Source organism: Daldinia caldariorum (assembly GCF_022478825.1).
Source record: "Daldinia caldariorum strain CBS 122874 unplaced genomic scaffold F4812scaffold_2, whole genome shotgun sequence".
NCBI classification, from domain to species: Eukaryota; Fungi; Ascomycota; class Sordariomycetes; order Xylariales; family Hypoxylaceae; genus Daldinia; species Daldinia caldariorum.
In genome coordinates, this window is record NW_025953038.1 from 97,151 (window position 1) to 114,017 (window position 16,867).

At 48.7% G+C, this 16,867-nt stretch overlaps 6 protein-coding genes across 6 annotated transcripts; 2 read left to right on the plus strand and 4 right to left on the minus strand.

Annotated features, from left to right (window-relative positions):
- Positions 1 to 20: 20 nt before the first annotated feature.
- On the minus strand, positions 21 to 1,939 carry F4812DRAFT_455119 (voltage-dependent anion channel-domain-containing protein; the record flags this gene model as incomplete). Its single annotated transcript, XM_047936770.1, has 8 exons — positions 21 to 421; positions 518 to 560; positions 615 to 821; positions 874 to 925; positions 981 to 1,162; positions 1,261 to 1,470; positions 1,564 to 1,569; positions 1,652 to 1,939. 8 exons carry the CDS (start codon positions 1,937 to 1,939, stop codon positions 21 to 23), a joined length of 1,389 nt encoding a protein of 462 aa, XP_047793323.1.
- Positions 1,940 to 3,229: 1,290 nt separating this feature from the next.
- Positions 3,230 to 5,971, plus strand: F4812DRAFT_412371 (protein serine/threonine phosphatase 2C). The gene is made up of 2 exons (XM_047932705.1): positions 3,230 to 3,251; positions 3,765 to 5,971. Exon 2 carries the CDS (start codon positions 3,794 to 3,796, stop codon positions 5,627 to 5,629), a length of 1,836 nt encoding a protein of 611 aa, XP_047793324.1. The 5' UTR covers positions 3,230 to 3,251; positions 3,765 to 3,793; the 3' UTR covers positions 5,630 to 5,971.
- A 4-nt stretch (positions 5,972 to 5,975) lies between these two features.
- F4812DRAFT_412374 (DUF1977-domain-containing protein) lies at positions 5,976 to 8,189 on the minus strand. The gene is made up of 2 exons (XM_047932706.1): positions 7,243 to 8,189; positions 5,976 to 7,166 (listed from the first exon to the last, which is right to left on the minus strand). The coding sequence occupies exons 1-2, from the start codon at positions 7,769 to 7,771 to the stop codon at positions 6,619 to 6,621; spliced, it is 1,077 nt and encodes a 358-aa protein (XP_047793325.1). The 5' UTR covers positions 7,772 to 8,189; the 3' UTR covers positions 5,976 to 6,618.
- A 184-nt stretch (positions 8,190 to 8,373) lies between these two features.
- F4812DRAFT_412375 (uncharacterized protein) lies at positions 8,374 to 9,329 on the plus strand. The gene is made up of 2 exons (XM_047932707.1): positions 8,374 to 8,634; positions 8,752 to 9,329. Exons 1-2 carry the CDS (start codon positions 8,580 to 8,582, stop codon positions 9,105 to 9,107), a joined length of 411 nt encoding a protein of 136 aa, XP_047793326.1. The 5' UTR covers positions 8,374 to 8,579; the 3' UTR covers positions 9,108 to 9,329.
- On the minus strand, positions 9,330 to 11,104 carry F4812DRAFT_412377 (uncharacterized protein). Its single transcript, XM_047932708.1, has one exon. It carries the CDS (start codon positions 10,530 to 10,532, stop codon positions 9,765 to 9,767), a length of 768 nt encoding a protein of 255 aa, XP_047793327.1. The 5' UTR covers positions 10,533 to 11,104; the 3' UTR covers positions 9,330 to 9,764.
- A 1,795-nt stretch (positions 11,105 to 12,899) lies between these two features.
- Positions 12,900 to 15,037, minus strand: F4812DRAFT_162706 (FAD dependent oxidoreductase). The gene is made up of 3 exons (XM_047929842.1): positions 14,729 to 15,037; positions 13,907 to 14,664; positions 12,900 to 13,842 (listed from the first exon to the last, which is right to left on the minus strand). The coding sequence occupies exons 1-3, from the start codon at positions 14,839 to 14,841 to the stop codon at positions 13,457 to 13,459; spliced, it is 1,257 nt and encodes a 418-aa protein (XP_047793328.1). The 5' UTR covers positions 14,842 to 15,037; the 3' UTR covers positions 12,900 to 13,456.
- Between the last annotated feature and the right edge of the window lie 1,830 nt (positions 15,038 to 16,867).

Sequence of the window (16,867 nt, forward strand, 5' to 3'; positions counted from 1 at the left end):
TTCGTAACTCGTCCCCTCACCTACTCACTCTCTAGGTCCTTCGGCCACAACAGCTTCCTGTTCCAGAGACAGCGTATCATGGTAGTGAACACAAGAATCCAGACGACGATCAAAACGGCAGCCATTACACAGCCGGCGATGCGAAGTCCTGGACTGCCGAGGGCGGTAGCTAGTGCTAAGGTCGCAGTCACGAGAGCCGTATTAGGGAAAACGAAGGACCACCAGGTCATTTGGAAAGGCATCTTGCGATCAGGGCGTACATACTTCGTAAGCGAGCCGACCGACACTAGGAAAAACCAGATACTAAGGCCCCAAATCCATAGACCGATGATAGTCGAGAGCAGTCGCAGAATAACAACGCTGTGGGTCGAGCCTTGAAAGTTGTCCGGGATGACGATTTGAGCTTGCTGGCCAAGGGAGACTATCTCTCATCTATTAGCCTGAGAGTTTTTTTCTTTTCATTTTTTCGTAAATCATCTATGCACAGCGAAGCAAAGGAAAACATAAGAAATCGTACCTAGTCCTGCCACTGTAAAGCCACTAGGGCCGATAGAAATAAACTTTGTCACATTAGTGTCACTCTTCCACGGAAGAGATTATTCATCAGAACTCACAACACTTGGCCGCTGCGTATCGCCTGGTAACTTCTGGGTCATCAATCGATAGAGAAACGCAGCGCATATCATGAAACTAATGAGAAACCCAGTTCCTTGCACTGCTATTGCGCACATCGCAATGGCTAACCCGTCGGCTGGCGGGATATCCGAAACGGCCGTGCTTGCTGCTATGAGCATACTAGCAAATGGTGCGGACAGGAGAAGCTGGTAACACGTTAAACGCCTGAGCGGTATGCGAATGCAATGTCATACGTACCGGATATCCAGGAAAGACCCAAACAGGCGTCATCGTATGTATAGGAAAAGCCCTATAGACCAAGTCATACATTAGGGATATTCAAAAATCCAAGGGAGCTCACTCACTGAGTGGACCACAGGACCAAGTACATTCCTGTGCTCGCCACTACGCTGAAAATGATATATATCCAGAACAGCCATTCCATGACGCGCTGCAACCAGGGGCCAGTCATCGGAATTCCGTATTCGCAGATATTAATCAAGATGGTGGCCGTACTACCTCCGTGGTCGGTAAGCACATGAAAGAACTATACGATTACGTTCAACTTACGACACTACCTATTCAAAAGGGGATACGTGAGCTCTACGCCAACAAAGCAGTCTTATGAATGGATCTTGATCTTACCACGGCCGGGATAAAAAGAGATTCCGTTTGGTCTAGGAACGAATGCAGGAAACTTCCCGGGACCATGACGAATCTCATCGTAATCAGGACGCAGTTCATGATGAAGAGACATATGTTGAAGAAGAAGAAGACCAGGCCAATGTACCAGAGCCAGTCGGCCCGGTAAGGAGTCCATATGGAGTAGAGGACGTTGGAGACACCGCCTGTTGCCTGCGTCGACACGAAGTTGAGCATATGCGAAACCGAGAGACAAGATCCAAGAAGACCCGCGCGGGTACGGGTGTGTTTGATAGCTTAGCTTACCATAGTCTGAACGTCCAGGGTGTTGTTAGCAGTGTAAGCAGCCTAGAAGGGATAGGTTCCTAGCTGAGAACCAATATCAGGAACGTACCATCGTGAACCAAGTCCATTGATAGCAACATATTCGATCTCGAATCCCAACCTTTTTGCTGCCTCTCGACTTCCTAGCATTGGAGATCATTCTGTCGAGGCTGTCGACGTTGGGTGGAAGGTGACGAGGGTGAAGAGGAATCGGGGGCGATCTCTTTTCTCGATGATCCCGATTCGACAGCGACGTAACGGGCTGGGAACCGCCTCGATCAAAGTAGTCTTCGTTAGGCGTTACATAACCGTTGAAGGCTCCCTCAACGTCGACCTGGGTATTCAGAACTCGGGACATTTTAGCATGCAGAACTCATCGGGAGTCCGAGTAAAGAGCCTAGAGATTATGTATATGGCGACAAGTGCAACAGGCTCGACGTGAGCTAGGGCTGAGTGGAAGTTGACGAGAGTTGTCACGAATACCACGAGGTGTAACACAACAGATCCGACATTAGATATAGACATAATCCAGTCAATCCGATCGACTCGTACCGGTAAGAGATACGATATTTAAGAGGAGTTATTAGAGAGGCGATATTTTAATAAACGAGCCTAGGGAGCGCGCTAAGTCTCTGGCTCTCTGCCGTGTTGGCCGCGTTGGTTAGGTACGTATTGCCCCGTGTGGAGATGGAGACGGGTATGGAGATGGAGATGGAGATGGAGACGGGTATGGAGATGGAGATGTAGACGTGCAGGTCGATGCTACGTAAGACTTGGGGATATATCTTTTTTTTTTGGCCTGACTAGAATCTTGGTACCTGTCTTCTATTTCTTTCCTGTTTTTTTGGTCTCTCTTTTTCCTTTTTTTCTTTCTTTTTATTTGTTGATGTTTACAGCCTTATAGCCTTATTCAGGTAGGTAGTTGTTGTTCGAGATATGTTTGTAGATGCATAGATGCTGCACCCTTCATCCCTAAATTTTATTCTTTATCTTATCGCTCTCAATAGTAATTAGGTGCCTAAGGTACCTGTAGTGTATTTATTTAAGATAAAGAAAGAACCTTAAAGCCCCGCCAATTATGACGGCATGCCGCATAGGTAGCACATATAGCGCATACCTCTTGAGGTACTTTCCGCAAATCTTCCAATATACCTCATATTATATGTATACAACATGAGTCAAGTGGAGCTACACACTTATTATATATACATTACGTACTTCTACTAGCTGAAACCTAGGTATCTTAGAAGCTTTTCTTCTTATTCCTTTTTTTTTTAAAAAAAAAAAAAAAACATTATCTGATACCCGGTGGGGTTAATGAACGTTCCTATATCATGTACTTAAGTCTTAGTGGGTCTAACGGTCCAAGGCGTCGGGTTGGGGTAATAGCTTGAGGTACTATGTAATTCACTTGGCAAACTTGGGCAGTCCCGAGGTCCTACAAACCATTTCTTCCCCCAAAATCTCATCCCAATTCAATCCCAACAAATGAATTTATTCCGTAAAAATAAATATATAAAAGGCGTATCTCCCCCTATCGGCGAAAATCCCGACATTGATCAAGATATTTCATTATCGGCACCATAGAAGAAACATTGTCTGGGTTGTTGTGAATTACTACTATGTAGTATCTCTGTCCCTCTTCAGAATTCATATTCATAACTTCTAAGGTAGCTTCTTTCTAGCCTCTTTCGAATCTCTTTCCTCTCCTCCTCTCCTTTTTTACGTCCATGTTATCCTATTATCTTACGTTATCTTATGTTATCTTATCACTTAGCAAAATTATTGGTTACCTGGAAGAACTAGGTGGACATGTCTTAGGCACATGCGTCCCTTATTATTCTTTGGGCGTTCTTCTACTGCGAGTTTCGGAGCCTCTTCCTCAATTCTTAGCTAAATCTACTACCTACCATCATCAACACACTTCGATCTAATGGGTACATCGCACGTCTTGTAAGCTTCATTACAAGTAAAATCCCCTTCCTCTTCCCGGGTACATTTATCTCCTAATGGGCCTTGGTCGCGGACGTCCGAAGAGGTGGTCTCTAAACGATACCTATGGTTAGTCTGGCAGTTCACATTCTTACCTACCTACCTACCTCTATATATCAAGCTTTCTGTCAAGGTTCCAAACTCTGTACCTAGGTACATAGCTAACATATACTTATATTCGAGGGGGGTAGGCTTCATTGCAACCTTCTTCGAGACGCAGATGCGGGCGTATACGCGCCGGGCCGCTGTAAGATGCACGGCAGCACGACAACCTTCTATCTCGTTGCCAGCACCGCGAAGTGTAATTGCGACTACATCTCACGTCAAATGTAGAGCCACAAAGGTTTTCCCGCATCACAGCGTCCAACGTCACTTTCACACCTACTTTGTCACTCACCTCCCATCCTCCTCGTTACACCCGGACTCCCGCGCCCCAACCGGACCACACCACAAGCTACCTCGGTCCGCTGCTGCACCTCACACAGAAACTTCCGGTGTGGCACCCTTATCTCCACCTCACTTACCCTCCAATCGCGACTTGACCGTCGTTCGCATTCCCCTACGGAGCGCCAAGCATCATTTCGGAGTGGCGGATTCGAGAGGGTCCAGGGCATACAATGAAGATACAAACCAGGCGGGCACGATAGACATTCCTGCTTTTGCAAAGCGCGCTCCTATAAGTCTTGTTCGCAGTGCCATGAACAAGGCGGGAGAAGGAACTTCGGCGGATAGCCCTTATGGAGATCCTCAAATATTCTATTTCGGCGTCTTCGACGGTCACGGAGGAACGCAGTGTAGCGCATTTCTACGGGATGAGCTTCATGGATATATCGAAGAAGCAGCCCAGGAATTTGAGTTAAAAAGTAGCCTTCGGACGGGGCGGAAGGGTCGCGGATCAGATTCAGGGGCTCTCGGCGCGCCTACTACGATCTTATCGGATTCCGAAGCGGGTGGTCAAAAGAAGCTTGATGAGCTCGATATGAAGAGTTCAGAAGCTGTGGCGGCCAAGGCAGACATACCAGAAATAGACAAGGGCGGCGTAGCTCGCAAGGTTGAAAACCCCAACGCCATCGACAGTGCCGAGCCTGTGCCAGCTAGAACGGCGGAATCAAAGGCCCTGCAACTCCAGAGCGAACTAGTAAAGGAATATAAAAGCACGGTCGGCGGGTATTTCCGGCGTTTTCACCCACCATATTTTCATTTGAAACGGGATTCTGATCCCCCCGAACCGCCCATTAGTGTCGAGACTGTTCTTACGTACGCGTTCCTCCGCGCAGACCTGGACTTCATTGCCGCTCAAGCCCGTAAACCCGATCCTGATGATCCTTACGTAGCTGATACAGCTCTGAATTTGGACGAAGTACTGGGGAAACCGCATCATCTCCCCCCTTCCGGTCAAGGCATCGGCGGGCGGACGAGATTTAAAGGAGGTTCAACAGCATCGGTTGCTCTCATCTCTACACCGACGCCTGCACCGTTCTGGCATCCGGCTGCGAGTTCCACCCTGTTGGTCGCGCATGTAGGCGACACGCGGATTCTGCTATGCGAGACAACTACTGGTCTCCCGCGCCCGTTAACTTCAGATCATCGCCCGAGTTCCCCGAGCGAGTCGCACCGGTTGCGTCGGTTCGCGGCGTCCTTCGTGACAGACTCTTTTGGAGAAGAGCGGATCCAGGGCCTTGCTAATTCTCGAGCATTCGGGGATATGGCATCTAAACGCCTGGGCGTCTCGGCCGAACCGGAGATCACGCGGACAGAGCTGGGGCCGGCCCAGTACAGCTTTCTTGTCCTCATGTCTGATGGCGTGTCGGGAACGCTAGGCGATCAGGAGATCGTCGACATAGTAAAAGAGGCTAAGACGCCTGAACAAGGTGCTAGGGATGTTGTCGCGTACGCCACCGAGGTGAGCAGCGACGGTGATAACGCAACGTGCCTCGTAGTTAGGCTCGGCGGCTGGGAGCGCAGGAGCGAGGGGGGGTTAGGAAGTCTAGGGACCAAGGAGATTCGTGACTTTAGACGCAACGAAGCTATGGATCCGCGGCGGGGAATAAGATAGGTGGTCTATCGTCCAGTATAGACTCCACCGCTTCTCCTGAGGCACCCAAAAACAGAATATCAGCATATTTCACATGAGGCTGTGTCGAGCGCTGCTCTACGATTAATAGAATTATAGGCCATTGCCGCGCCCACCTGCAAGGACTTTATGCCATTCACCAATTATAGGTTAGGTATTGTAAGGTATGTACAGTACGTACTAGGTATATGTTTGTGGTTGGCCTCTTCGGCAGAGTTGAAATATTCAAGAATAGGGGTTGAACTAGCTGGAACCTTTGTAGCAAGCGAGAACTAAATATTACCTTCTAAACCCATAATATAATGGTATTATTTTGACCTTAAATGCCTGTAATGCTATCGTTGTTGGATTTGGTTACTACCCCTGACGTTACCATTGTTCATGTCTGCCACATCGCCGCATTTCTTTTTAAATGTACGAGAAATAGAGACATAGACAATGATGAATTGTATACCACCTTACGATTGACGAGTTATACGGGCTGACCGCGACAGTTAATGGCTGCTCAAGGTACGGTACATGTCCCATACGTTACTGTGATAATCCAGATCAATGGTGCCCTAGGGATTTATTCCCAGCACAACTTGCATAAGGTTGGTATTAACGTAAGTCTACAAAACGAAACGTAGACATACGACCGAAGTATGATATACATACAAATGCCTGTCTGTCTACATGATCACACGAAGGATGCAACGCGAATATATAAGAACTCTCAAGTCCGCCGCGCACCGTTCGACTCGGTAGAGAAATATGCTACCTTTGACTTCCACCTTAGTCAACCCCCCTCTTCAAACCCCCCGACGCCATTGTCAAAGTTTCCTTTATCTAACCGACGCGCAGCTCCTCTTTATTAACGGTGGAGCAGTTAGATTGACTAAATCTTACATCAACTCGCTTACGCCTTCGGACGATAGGTTCCGCGCGTACTTGAATCGCTCGAAAATAATATTGTAAAGTCGTGGAATGGACTACCGCGAAATACCTAGGGCATCCATACGCTTACACGACGTCATCTCAAACTGATCAGCGATCTTCATCTTGTCCGGATCCGGGAAGAACCAGCCTTGCGCCTTGTCGATCAGATCGCGTTTAGTACGCATTTCCGTGTCGCAGCGGCGGCGGAGGACCCGCACAAACCCTACCTCGGCCTCTTTATCTAACTGGCGAAATTGGTAGTCGTTCCAATCTACTACCTGGGCTGGGTCCACATAGTAGTCGACGCCGAGTTTGGGGGTGGTTCGGTGGTAGGTCATCGGCGGTATAGCTGCGTCAAAAACCATCGAGGGTGCTGCCGGCTGGGTTTCGCCGCCCGAAAATATAGACGATAGCAGCGGGAAAACGAAGAGAAATAGGATCGGAAGTAAGCTGATGAGAGTATCCCAGCCCGACTGAGGCCGCTGTGGAGCTTCAGCAGCTTCCCGAGGTCTCCTGCGCGGATTTGCCCCTCCCATCTGGTGTACACGAAAGCCCCTGTTACCACCAACATTAAATACGAACTGCGGCCCTGTGTCGAATCCTGATTTGCGTTAGATTTCGCGCCTCTTTCCCCTAAGTTCGCATCACATGGGGCTCAAGGCATCACTGTAACTCACCTCCAAAAGGGCCACCAAAAGCACCACCAAAGAATCTCTGGAACATCTCCTCCGGGCTGATCTCATCGTCCCACATACCTCCTCCGCCGAATCCCGCCCCCCCGCCTGGTCTCATACCGCCAAAGTTATTAAACGGATTGCTGGCCTGAGCCCTGGCGCTCTCAAACCTGCTATCGGGATCGGTACCAAAGCGGTCGTATTTTTCGCGCTTCTCCTTGTCGCCTAAAACTCCAAAGGCACGGCTGACCATCTTGAACGCCTCATCAGCATGCTCGTGGCCATTCTTGTCCGGGTGCGTAAGTAGGGACTGCTTGCGGTAGGCTTTCTTGATATCGGCATCGCTACACGTTGTCCGCACAGCCTCGAGATCTAGGATATCATAGAAGGCCGTTGCCTTGCACCGTCGGATTCGCAGGACCGCAGCTTTCTGCTCGGGAGTATATTTGCGCTCCTGGTTCCCTTGATTGTGTTCTCGAGAGCGAGGCGCTCCGTTCGAGGCGTCGAAGCCGGAAGAGGTTGCACTGGGCATGGCCGCGTGAAGCCGTGCTCGGGAAGAGCAGACACAGGCGGATAGGCGGCGGTAGTTGCGATTAGATAGGTAGGGGAACGTTTTTGTTGATTTCGCTTAAGCTGGGTTGTCAGAAATTAAGCGGGTACGAAGGAGGACAGATAAGAATAGAAGGTGGATGTTGACCACTCTATAAAAAAAAAGAAAAAAGAAAAACAAAAAGAAACGTGAGCAGCTGAGGTTATCGTCGAATTAAAAATCGAGGCTGAAGATGAGGAGATGGATTGAAGTTGACAAGTGCTAAAGTTCCAAAGTTCCAAAGTTCTTCAGGCTTTCTAAAGACCTAAGGTAGGTAGGTACATACAATCAGTAGGTAGTAGTACTATGTAATTGCAAAGTGGCTTCAAAAAAGATCCAGACTCAGTACCATGTGGCTTAGGTATCGCTATGTCATGTACCTAGGTACCGTTCATGTTACGTACCAGGTAGGTAGGTAACCTCTGTTAATTGATCAACTCTACCACTAATGATAACGATTAACCCCACACCATCTTCCAATTGCCCCGCTATAAAGGTAAGGTTTTTTATCCAATGAAATTGCACAAATTTGTACCCGGGCGAGCCTCATCGTCGTCATTCACGTCAAGTTTTGCTTCTGACTTCTGATAGCTTTTAGTTATATGATTAGGTTTAATAATAATATACCTCAATTGACAATAAATAAAATAGATCTCGAAACATATGAAGCTCACTAGTACCCGCCCGTCAAGACATATCGGAATATTATAGAAATATTCTGTACACGAGCCTGTTCCTAAATTATTAAATCATGACGACAATAGAGCCTTCTAGCACCGTAAGGTCGCGTGTTGAAGCATGGGGAAGTATGTGTTCTCTAAAACCACCACGACCTATTTTATTGCCGTCGTATAGAGGCTTCACTACCTGGTAGTCGAAGATGAAGTATCAGCTGAGCCTTGAATAACTAACACGCCGTCTAGATTCCCCGCTCGCGCCCGTGGGTCTCGCAACTTTAATAACAGCTCTACACGCTCGCCCTCTGCAAGTCCGACCTATGCTTTTCGTACCTATCCTGTTCTTCTCCAGCTACGCGAATCTACAAGGCTTTAAAATAGACAGCGCCGGTATCACCGCCGCAGCCAGCGGCACCTATGCCCTACTCGCCATGAGAAGAAAGCCGGACGCCTTCATGAATCGCTTCTCTGTCAGAGGATTCGTTAGAGGCTCAGCTGTCGCTATAGGAATTGCGAACGCTATTGCCGCGGGTTGGGTATATGCTACAGGCAATCGTGAAAAGGAGAAGGAGGAGAGAAGAGATAACCCGCGATGGGTCTAGTAGAGTTGAGAGAGGATGCTCGCGGAAGAAAAGAAAAGCATGACACTGTACGATATGAACGGAATAGGAGACACAGAGGTGGCTTGTACATATACACAGAAAGGCCGGATTGGGTATATTAGAGGACACAAAGTCGCACATATTATCAGTTAAAAACTGTTGGAACAATGGGACGAAGGATGGTGTTCGGATGCTAGTCCAATTAAGCTTCTTGACAGTCCTAATAGATCTGTCTAATCTGAAATATTACCAGCCGTCCCGATTTCTATTATCCGGGTCCTAATATTACCGTACCACAACCTGTAAATTCTGGGGACAGGAGAAAATAAATCAAAGATGCGACGGGGGATTTCCGTCGAAGCCAACCCTTAATCGAACGCCGGGAGACACCTCAGCTCTTGATCGTCTCCTAAACCAAACCTCCCCTTGTATCTCAAATCCACGAAAATGCCAATCAATTTTGTTTCTCAACGCCCTGTATGGTGCATCTTTTACCCAAGTATCTAAACCCCCTGTAGACGTGATGCTTTAAATCTCTACCACATCTTCTCAGACCGCATTTGAATCCACCTATTCCAGGATTTCCCTTGCCAGCTTCGGGCACACTTGGAAACGTAACCTCTCATGCGATCCAATGATATCAGCGGCCGCTGACGGTCACGGCGTCGTGATTACTAGAAGTTTGGCGCCCGAACATACCCAAACTGATATGGTCAAAGATGCTAGCATCACCATGCCATAGAATGTCCGCACGATGTACGGCCCCCTCGTCAGTTTCGGTACTGCTGGGGGAATATCGGCTGTCTTGAAGTCGGTAATATATTTGACGTCCGTCTCTCTCACTTTCGGCTCTGCATATTTGCTGTATTCTCGAATAATGCTAGCTGTATCCCACTCGCTAGTCTTGCGTAAAATTCCGACAACACATCCTGTACGATGCTTGCCCTGGTTGCAATGAATAAGTAAGGGGTAATTTTTCCGATTGCTAACGACGGAGAGGATAGACCGCATAGTCTCGATAGGGATCTCGGCCTTCTTTGTGCCGGCCATGTCGAATATTTCGTGCTTGATACAGTTCGCCTCAACGAACTGCTGATAGCCATCTGGGAGGTCATTTCCGACTAGGGTAACAATAGTCTTAAGCTTAAGCGCCAGCATAAACGGGTAATCTGCGGCCTTTGGATAACCACTTCGGTACAAGCCGGGGAGAACCATGGCGAAGTTCACGGGTGGGGTACCGCGAAAGGGCAATGGACGTTCAACAGCTATATCCTTCGCGGAAACATATGACTCCCGGAGAACAACATCGGGGGATTCCACGTTAATACCCATCACGTGAGACAGGTTGCGTTTTTCATGGGGGACGTCCGTGCTATCTAGCGAGGACGCGGAGTTCCCGCTGCGATCCTGGTGAAACCAAGACATGATTCTTTCTATCCGCCTAGGCCGGTGGTGTATTTTATAAGGTAAACGAAACGCGGTGATCAAGTTCGAGTTTCCGGATTGAATTTTTTCCCGGGAAGGTAGAGTAGAGTAAAAGTGCGTTTAAGGAGTAAGATTTAAGGGCTTCGTATCTTGTATAGAAGTGCTAATAGAGAGATGAGATGAGTCGATTTTGAGTTGTTTGGGAGATGCTGGATGCTGGATGATGGATGTTGTCTGGTCCGGCGGGACGCCCGATCAAAGCGAATCGAGAAAGCCAGTCATGTTGTCAAGATGTAATGTCAATCTCATCTTGTCAGTCAAATATACTAATCAGTGGTTGTGAATGCGGGACCAGGTGAAATTGGTGCTGCCACTGGTAGGCGATGGGATATTTGAAGACGCGACACTGCAAAGAGGATGTTGTCAGGTTGAAAAGACCAGTTTGACAACGTTTGACAACAATTGTGGAAAAATGGGTTGGAACTTGAAAGGAATAACGAACCAGGCTAGGTATTTATTGTCTTCGACGGCTCGCCCTTTTAAGTTTGCATCTACGTACATAAGTAGGTGCGTTTAGGTAGTTGCTTAGGGTAATCCGTATGTTTAATAAAGTCACAGGTATGTACCTAGGTAGGGGGGGGTACTGTAGTACATGTATGTACCTAATTGGGATGTATGTTATAGGTATATTGTGTTGTATTGTAGGTACCTTAGGTATGTACTTAAGATAAGTACCTATATGTATAACTTTATAGGGTCCTTTCGCCTTGGTTCTGCATACGGCTAAGCGTCTAAGAACTCTATCCTTTTCCTTCCCAACTCCAGAATATTCGTACCCACTCAGCACATGATGTACTTCTGCAACAGCCCTACTTTGGGTTAGCTGTCACGTATCGTTCGATTTTTTGTGCGAGGTCCTAGAAATTAAACTGTTAAAGTCACACTTCCACTTCAAGTCTTTGCATGATTGTGCAACTAGCCGCTTAAGTCACTTGAGTCGCCTAGGTCGTCTGGGAAACAGGAAAAAGCTCCAACACTTCCAATGATCCGTCCTTATTAGCCTAGCTCACGGTTGAACTCCAGAGAATTCGGTGGGAACCTAACCTGTTCTCCTATGTTATGTACTATGTAAATCATGTCGCCTTAATTCATTCCATAAAGTTCCGTCCACTTATTAGGTACATACCTAGATACGTATTCACATACATATACCTACCTGGTAGTGTAGGTAGCGTAGGTAGCGTACCTATTAACCCCAATCTACCTGAAATTTCGAGTCGTAATACAGGTGATATACGCTACGTACGGGTTGTTATACAGTACCTAATACATAGTACGGGGAAGTCCTCGTACTATATACATCTTAAACTGGGGTTGCGGGCGGTGAGATATTTGGAGAACGACCGGGCAGAATGACGCAGCAAGATGGAGGATAGAGCGCGTTAGGTACTGGATGAGGTTTAGTTTCAGGTCGGCCCGCTATTTACCTAGGTAGGTACGCTATAACATTTTGCTTCTAGCGGAATGAACGGGCGGGGATATGTAATCCGGTTTTCCGTTAGGAGGTACCGGTTTCATCCTCGATGCTTCCGTTTGGCACCGAATCCCGGACAGAAAAAAAAGTTATGTTACCTAGCTGACAAACTCATTTCATAGTGTACCAAAGCACCCAGATTCGTGGATCGTCAATCTCTCCCGGTTCCTTGGCTTTCAGCCTTTGTGCTTTCTCCGACATTTTCAACTGCGCATTCTCAACTGCGTACCTACCTAGGCATCTAAGGTAACCAAGTCCTCCACTCACACAAGGCATAGAACAGCCTCTACCCCGAGGTTTTTACACGAATGGCAATCCTCGTCTTTTTGTCCTGTCATCCGATCTGCCTAATATGTCTTAAGAAGGTCCATTTCCTGGGTCCAAGGTGGACGAAATGGGCCAAAGTCTATGGACTTGAAATGTCTAACTAGAGGATCTTCGTGACTCCGTTCCTGTTGAAAACTTGAAAGCTATCGAAGTCGTTGCTTGAAGTGTTTTACTTCCCAGGTCGGCTTATTTATACTCGCGTCAGTCAGCATCGAGTACCAGTAGGCTGAGGTCGTTGTGCTCACCGCAAAGCTTACCTCGATTAGTCGACTTGTACCCGTCTCACCCGCCTCGTCGGTACTAAAATATCACCGAGGGGCAGGGCGATTTACCTATTCTCACGCCCGCGTCTTTCCGCCTCGAAATATGCCAATTGCATAGACCCATACTTTTCTGTTCGTCCCTGAAGCGAGAAGCCCGAAACACTACCATCAGCATGATCCCTTACAGATTGGGGATGTCTCGTATATCATCATGCCCATTTGTTCCGTGTCTTAGAGCCTTCGTTTGTTGCCGTGTGACTCCCCTTCTGCAGTGAGACTATCAGATTATAACGGCCAGACCGGTGTTCTTACGTGCGACGCGAGCACTCTACCCCGGTCAAGAGGTGGACTCATACAGCCTTGCAGCATGAGCATGCCACGCATATCTACTTTGCTTATTCATACGCACCTGGCTGCCGTTTTGGGGCGTAAGCCATCAGCCCTACACGTCCCAATTGTGTAAAGAGCCAGTCCAACTACTACTGTCATGAGTAATGTTCTCTGCAAGGAAGATCCTCATGTTGGACTCTCATTCGCTTCTGCTCTATATGGTGGTCAGATAATGCGATATGGGTCACCGCCAGACTTCCTTTCATAGTCATGTCTTGATTTCTATGTTGAAACGTCGCTAAACGACAAGATGTGGAGCTATTTGATACATACAAATGGAATTTGAAGCGAGAGCAAGGGAATTCCGTCTATGGAACATACGCCAACCTACGCCTGCTCTAAACCTGACCCGTTTTAATCATATCGACGCCGAGACAAGTGTAAGAAAAACCAAGCCGTAATCCGATTGTTCAGCGCCTCGGTCCCGGTCGTTGAAATCCCGCCGCTTTCCGCTCGAAGGCCGTTTCGCTCATCGGTCGAGCCGGGACCCCCTCAAGAGCCTCGTCGACAAGTGTCGCAACGTCTCGCGCGCAGCCGAATGACAGACTCCAGCCTGCGCCACCGTGGCCGTATGAGTGAACAATGCGGCTACCAGTCCTGCGAAGTTCACGCTCGACCCTCACGTTCTGGCCTCTGAAAGGACGCAGGCCCTGTGCAAGCGGATATTCGGGATCTACCCTGGCATTTTCTAAGCCGGGAAGGAACCTCTCGCATCTCTCCCGCATCCTACGGATGATTGGAGTGTTCAGGGTGAGATCTAGGTTCCACTCATGCGGCTCGGTTATACCGCCGATTACTGCCCTACAAGTTAGCAACCCTGGTCATTCGCATCTTGAGCGAATAGAAGTTAGGGTACTTACAAAGAATATTATCGTTCCTAGGTACGAGAAATATGATCTCGTTAGCGGAGTGAGCCGCATCTGCCGTAATAGTAAGGGCCGCATCTACTTTCGGAAAGTCCGTCCCGTCATTGATCACTCGGATGAGACCACCCCTGATCGGATAGACGCTGTCGTCGCCGGCGAGCTCTTGGGCCTGGAGACCGGTACAGTTGACGATGACGTCGGCTTCGAACCGAGCTCGTAGCGTGTCCTCAATTTCTACCAGGTCGCCTCGAATCGTCTCTGTGATGAGGCTAGCTCCTTTGCTCTCGACGAGCTCCGTAAGCCACACCATGGCCTTGTCGGTGTCGATCACGGGCGCTAGAAGCTCGTAAGCATCTATTGCGCCGTAGGACGGGTCGACCCCGCGCTCGTCGATGATATCGGCTCCTCGGTAGAATCCTCTCACGCCGCTAGCCATGATCTCTGTCATCTTGGAGACTTGGGCTTTATCACTTTCCACGGGCTCTGGAAAGAAGAAGTCCGACGGCATCATGCGCACGCCGGAAGCTTCGCTCAGGGCCGGGATAGACGCAATTCCGTCCCATATGTGGTATGCCGTCATGGACCAATGCTTAGAGTGGGCTAGGGAAATCTTGTCTGTATGCTGGCCGCATACTGCAGGCGGGAACTCCCAAAGGGCACCGGCTATCTGCGACGTCAGGCGCTGCTCGTCGTTTACCCATGTGCTGCTGGCGATAGTGACGCGGTATCCTTTATCAAGAAGCACCCAGGCGCTGGTGGTGTAAGAGTTAGTATCCTGCCTTGCATATTCAAACAGGAGGCAGAGAATGGACTCACGATATCAGTCCAGTGACACCGCCACCAATAATCAAAACGTGCGGGGACTTGTTGGACGGCTGCCGAAGCGGCTGGCCCATAGGTGAGATATCCTTCCAGAGAGTGAGAGTCATCTTGATGGGATTTCTCTAGTGGATATGATAACCTTAATAGAGGCGAGCGTTTTGTGATGTTGTATAGATGAAACAAGCGTCTGGCTTGATGGGATGAGCAGAAAGTTATATGTTTGTTTAGAAGCTCTGGAGATGGTCTTGTATGTGGTCGAATTAGTATCAAATTCCTGGCCAAAGTCTTCCTTATTTATAGTTTGTTTATCACTCTTCGTTTGGATCACTTCGGTGTAACTCGATACGCAAGAGTTCTGGAAGACCAGTCCTCTTCGGAAACCTATTTTCGGCAACTACTCTTACAGGTCCCTTACATTACGCTGGGTGTGGATCAATACTAAGCATATGTTTCTTAGAACGGTGGACGAGCCGCTAGATTACGCAAGGTGCTGACGAGATCACCCATAATAGATCACGAGGGGGTGTATACCAAACTGCGAAGGCAATTCTCGTGAGACGCAACTGCTCGTGCAATAAGAGGCCGCAGGACATCCCGCTAAGCCGAAACGCCTGAAGCTGCCTTGTAGGGCTGTGCAGGTTAACAAATAGTTCCCATCAGCTTGGCAATCGGTTGGCATCCACGCGCTGTTACTCTCGCATCTGGAGGGAACATTTACGTTGAGCAACACGAACTTCCTCTTTCTCGTATCATTTCGCGAATATACGTATGAGATAGGTACGTATCGAGAAGGACAAGGCGCGTCTGGCGTAAAGTCGGGTTGCTGGACCGATGCCAGCCTGCGTGTAGGTATCACCGCACTCTCAACTGCAACCAACACTATCCAAGCTAAATCTCCTTAGAAATTTACCCGACTATGCACTTTCGTGGATCCACGCTAATCGCACAGCAGACAATGCCTCACAGATCCCACCCGACGGATCAACGCGGTGTAATGCTTGTTTGATAGCATGCTGAATATCTTGAGGCACCTACGATAACGGGAGTTCTACGGCAAGGCTGGTTCGTCAAAAAATTTCCGTTCCACGCGAGCGGCAACGATGCATCGTCGTGAGATTTACTGGCATCCTGGCATGGCACTTACCGATCCCGACCTTCTGGAAATTACCCCAGCTGTGCCGCTGACCCCCGTAGGGCTACTTTCGCGTCATCCTTATCATGGGGCTTGGTCGTACCATGCCATCTCTAGTTTCTTGCGTATGCTTTACGGTATAACTAGTGTCCTGTCAAAGGAAAGAGGCTCCAGAGGCGGTGAATACGTTTACACGACAGCAGGATCAACCAACCGCATCTGCCATAACGTCTCTAAGTAGCGCGCACGTTGCAACCTGTCAGTAGTTACCCGTCATATCGTCATCTTACCTGCATGCAATCAGCTCACTTCAGCAGTGAGATATATGTCAGGCACCGCCTCAAGCTTTGGAGGAATGGCGGCGTCGAGTAATTTCAGACTTTGTTACACAGTCACACATCAAGCATTATGGCACCACGACCCCTGTAGCTCTCAGCGTCGTCGTTACCGCTGCCACCACAGCAGAACCAACTCCGCTCTGTTAGCAATCGGACAAGTGTCCAAACGGGTGGTTAGGAGCAGTTGTGTGCGAAGTAGATCGTCCCGAAAGTCTCGTCTCGAAACTAACAAGTCGCCGGAGGGCACCGGTTGAGGTCACCGTCGTGCGAGAGAGGATTAGGCCACAGGGCCGAGGCCACCGCCATTTATGAAGCTGAACCAATATAGCGTTGCGGCCGTGACTGTTTCAGTTCTAGTTACTATCTTTGTGCAACCCAAAAGTCCGAGTTGGTAGCTTTTCATGCCCCTTTGGGGGTTGACGGCGACATGGCTGAATGTTTCTCGCGTAGCTTATGCATCCCACAGCAGACCTCTCTACACAATAGACGTTACCGAAACGGCGGCCCGCGGCTGCACCGTCGACAATCGAAGATGGTGGGCACTAAAATGTGACAACCCCGGACCTAGAGTCATTGTCCAGCGTATCAGCTTAGGTCTATCAAGAGCCTCATCTTTCCCAGCCAATAACAACACCTAAGCCAAGCGAGTAAGGCGTAGCCACA

Bases quoted from the DNA above. Each gene is read 5' to 3' on its own strand.
- F4812DRAFT_412371 (XM_047932705.1), top strand. From the start codon at position 3,794: ATGCGGGCGTATACGCGCCGGGCCGCTGTAAGATGCACGGCAGCACGA.
- F4812DRAFT_412374 (XM_047932706.1), bottom strand. From the start codon at position 7,771: ATGCCCAGTGCAACCTCTTCCGGCTTCGACGCCTCGAACGGAGCGCCT. The intron at 7,167-7,242 runs GTGAGTTACAGT...AACGCAAATCAG, and splicing joins TTTTGGTGGCCCTTTTGGAG to GATTCGACACAGGGCCGCAG.
- F4812DRAFT_412377 (XM_047932708.1), bottom strand. From the start codon at position 10,532: ATGTCTTGGTTTCACCAGGATCGCAGCGGGAACTCCGCGTCCTCGCTA.
- F4812DRAFT_412375 (XM_047932707.1), top strand. From the start codon at position 8,580: ATGACGACAATAGAGCCTTCTAGCACCGTAAGGTCGCGTGTTGAAGCA. The intron at 8,635-8,751 runs GTATGTGTTCTC...CACGCCGTCTAG, and splicing joins GCGTGTTGAAGCATGGGGAA to ATTCCCCGCTCGCGCCCGTG.
- F4812DRAFT_162706 (XM_047929842.1), bottom strand. From the start codon at position 14,841: ATGACTCTCACTCTCTGGAAGGATATCTCACCTATGGGCCAGCCGCTT. The intron at 14,665-14,728 runs GTGAGTCCATTC...TTACACCACCAG, and splicing joins GGTGTCACTGGACTGATATC to CGCCTGGGTGCTTCTTGATA. The intron at 13,843-13,906 runs GTAAGTACCCTA...CTTGTAGGGCAG, and splicing joins TAGGAACGATAATATTCTTT to TAATCGGCGGTATAACCGAG.